The sequence below is a fragment of the Penaeus japonicus genome, unplaced genomic scaffold (assembly GCF_977035675.1).
Source record: "Penaeus japonicus unplaced genomic scaffold, GWHDUDI00000001_assembly GWHDUDI00000015, whole genome shotgun sequence".
NCBI classification, from domain to species: Eukaryota; Metazoa; Arthropoda; class Malacostraca; order Decapoda; family Penaeidae; genus Penaeus; species Penaeus japonicus.
Window position 1 is genome coordinate 21,501,943 of NW_028234417.1, and position 2,500 is coordinate 21,504,442.

A 2,500-nucleotide genomic window follows, 5' to 3' on the forward strand; every position below is an offset into this window, starting at 1 on the left:
GTGAAAAAAAAAACAGTAATGGTAAACATGCCATAACTGAATGGTGGATCCATGGAGATCGTTGCAGGCGTGGCAATTTTCAGATGCGTCATCTCTATAGAAATCACCTCACTTTGATTAGAATTATTTAAAATTAGTAGTGCACAACGAGCATGTTTCGTGACGCCGCGTAGCATTTGTGGTGGCAGTGGCAGCGCACACGGAAGCTCAGAATGTACCGACAACTAACCCTCATAATGCACCTATATCCTAAAAGACAGAAAAATAATGCAGTTCTTCCTCCTCAAGATTCAGTTCCACCTCCTCGCCTTAATTACTTATATCGATTTTCAAGTGTCAACACAAAATGCCTTACAGTATTTGCTCCTTCTGCTTTAGCTCTAACTACAGACTCAGCATTAGTAATGCCAGATGCAAGGGCAGTTCTATCAACCGAACAGAAAGAAATAAAAGCAGAAACCTGCTGGAACTGTTGATCCAGAAAATAGGTCAGATGGTGGCACTTTTAGATCAGTTTAGAATAATGCTCAGTGTAAGCTATCGGTGACACCAATGTAATCCAACACTGCCAGTAATGTAAGCTCGGCGGTCGTATAGAAACTCGAGTTGGTGATGGAGCCACGCTGCTATACTTGCACTTTATTCAGATTATAGAGTTAAGGTCAACGTTCTCGGGGAAGACGAGGTCAAGGCGGTTCCCCGACCTGTGCTGCTGCCGTCGGAAGAGTGCTGTCTCTGTGTATATATGTCTGATCTGCCTCTTGTTCATGTGACCCGTTTCGGTGGTGACTTTGTGTCGCTTTCCCTGCCTCAGGCCAATCGTCTAACGGAAACAGCTGAAAGGACCAGAAGCGAACAAAAAAAAAAAAAAAAAAAAAAAAAAAAATAAAAAAAAAAAAAAAAAAACAAAAAAAAAAGAAAAAAAAAAAAAAAAAAAAAAAAAAAAAAAAGAAAAAATAATGCATGCTACACATCAATGAAAGTACATATACAGTCAGTGGGCGATGAAGATGAGATGGAAGGAGATGTCTACAGACACCTCCTGCTATGACATATAAATTATAGTTGAGTCAGTGAAGAGGTTTAGTGATGCTTGGTCTGGCACACATGTGGGTGTGTCAGTTGTGACCAGGTGAAGGTCAAGGCAGGAAGCAAGTGTGGGACAGTACTTCTGCTAGTCGCTAGGAAGCAGTGTGTCTAAAGGAATTAATATTACAAAGATTATATTACAATAAAATAACAATAGTAGTCCGGGAAATCAGTGGCTTACACTCAGACATCTTTCCCTGACTTTTTGCAGGACATACAAGTTATTCTGAAAATGAATGATTATATTAGTAAATCAAAGTATTGTATACCTGACCAGTGTTGTAAAACTACTCATTATGTTTTCCTTTTTTCACGTTGGCGTCTAAACAATATATCAATTACCGGGTTCCTTAGCCAACCAATTTAGATGCAGTTTCTCTGTAAGTATTTTAAATCTTTTAACTTGTAATTCACTTTTTATTGACAGATATTCAGAAAGCCTTATCCTTGTGAAGATTACTAGCAAGCATTTAACTGCTTACTAGCAACCAACCGACTCCCCTTCACTGAAATAATTCATACGTGAAGTCTTCCTGAAGATGGCAGACAAGGACGACATCGAATACTTCTTCCTGAAGGAGGACGACTTTGAAGAGGTCGCTGCGTTCCTGAAGGAGGACTTCTTCCAAAGGGAGCCTACGGTAAGAAGTTGCCCCCTTGGTTGCTTAATTGGCATTTCTAGTCATTTGCTACTTCGTCCCTACTTAATCACGAAATTTTCGAAAGAAATTAAGAAACGGGTCGCAATGACCAAGAAATTCCTTTACACACAGGAAAATTTCATAGCCGATTGACTCCACACTCTTTAGACTTTGGGCACCTCCGCCAACGACAAGTGTGAGCCGAGCAAGGGGCGCATGGGCGAGGACCTCCGAAGGTGCCTCAAGTCCGGCCTGTCGGTCGCCGCAAGAGATCGCAAGACGGGCAAGATGGTCGGCGCGCGAGTGAGCGTTTTTGCAGACAGAGCGAAACCGCATACGCCTACTCAGCCCCCCAACGAGTTGGTGAGTATTTTCTTTCTCGTGTGATTGCAAGACGTAGAAGCTCCCAAATATGTAAACACATTTTTTTTTTTTTAATATCAGGTTGGCTCTTTTTGCACTTTTCGGAATTGATTTGAGCACCTTTGACTAAGTTCTGTGTTTTTTTTTATTTATTATATTTTGCGTGTGCCGGAATCCCAAGGTTGAAAATGTAAAAAGGTATTTCGGAGGCACATTTCCCCAATCTAGAAGGATACGGCCATAGATGACTTTTTGTTTTATTTACGAGTGAAATTAATAAATAGTGGAAACGTCTTAAAGTTGGTTTAACGACATGATTTGCTTGCGGTTTCTTAAAGAAATGGAAACCAACTCACCATAAGGATTTGTGTGTCCAGATATGATTTACGATGATATCAGAATAATTG

The 2,500-nt window shown here is 40.6% G+C and overlaps 1 protein-coding gene across 1 annotated transcript in view; it reads left to right on the plus strand.

The window, feature by feature from the left end:
• The window catches only part of LOC122243411 (uncharacterized), an 8,531-nt gene that overhangs the window by 4,196 nt on the left and 1,835 nt on the right, over nt 1-2,500 (plus strand). Inside the window, exons 2-3 of the mRNA XM_086544686.1 lie at nt 1,517-1,730; nt 1,899-2,093. Coding sequence (XP_086400812.1) covers nt 1,629-1,730; nt 1,899-2,093 — 297 coding nt within the window. The 5' untranslated portion in view covers nt 1,517-1,628. The remainder of the gene's footprint in view (nt 1-1,516; nt 1,731-1,898; nt 2,094-2,500) is intronic.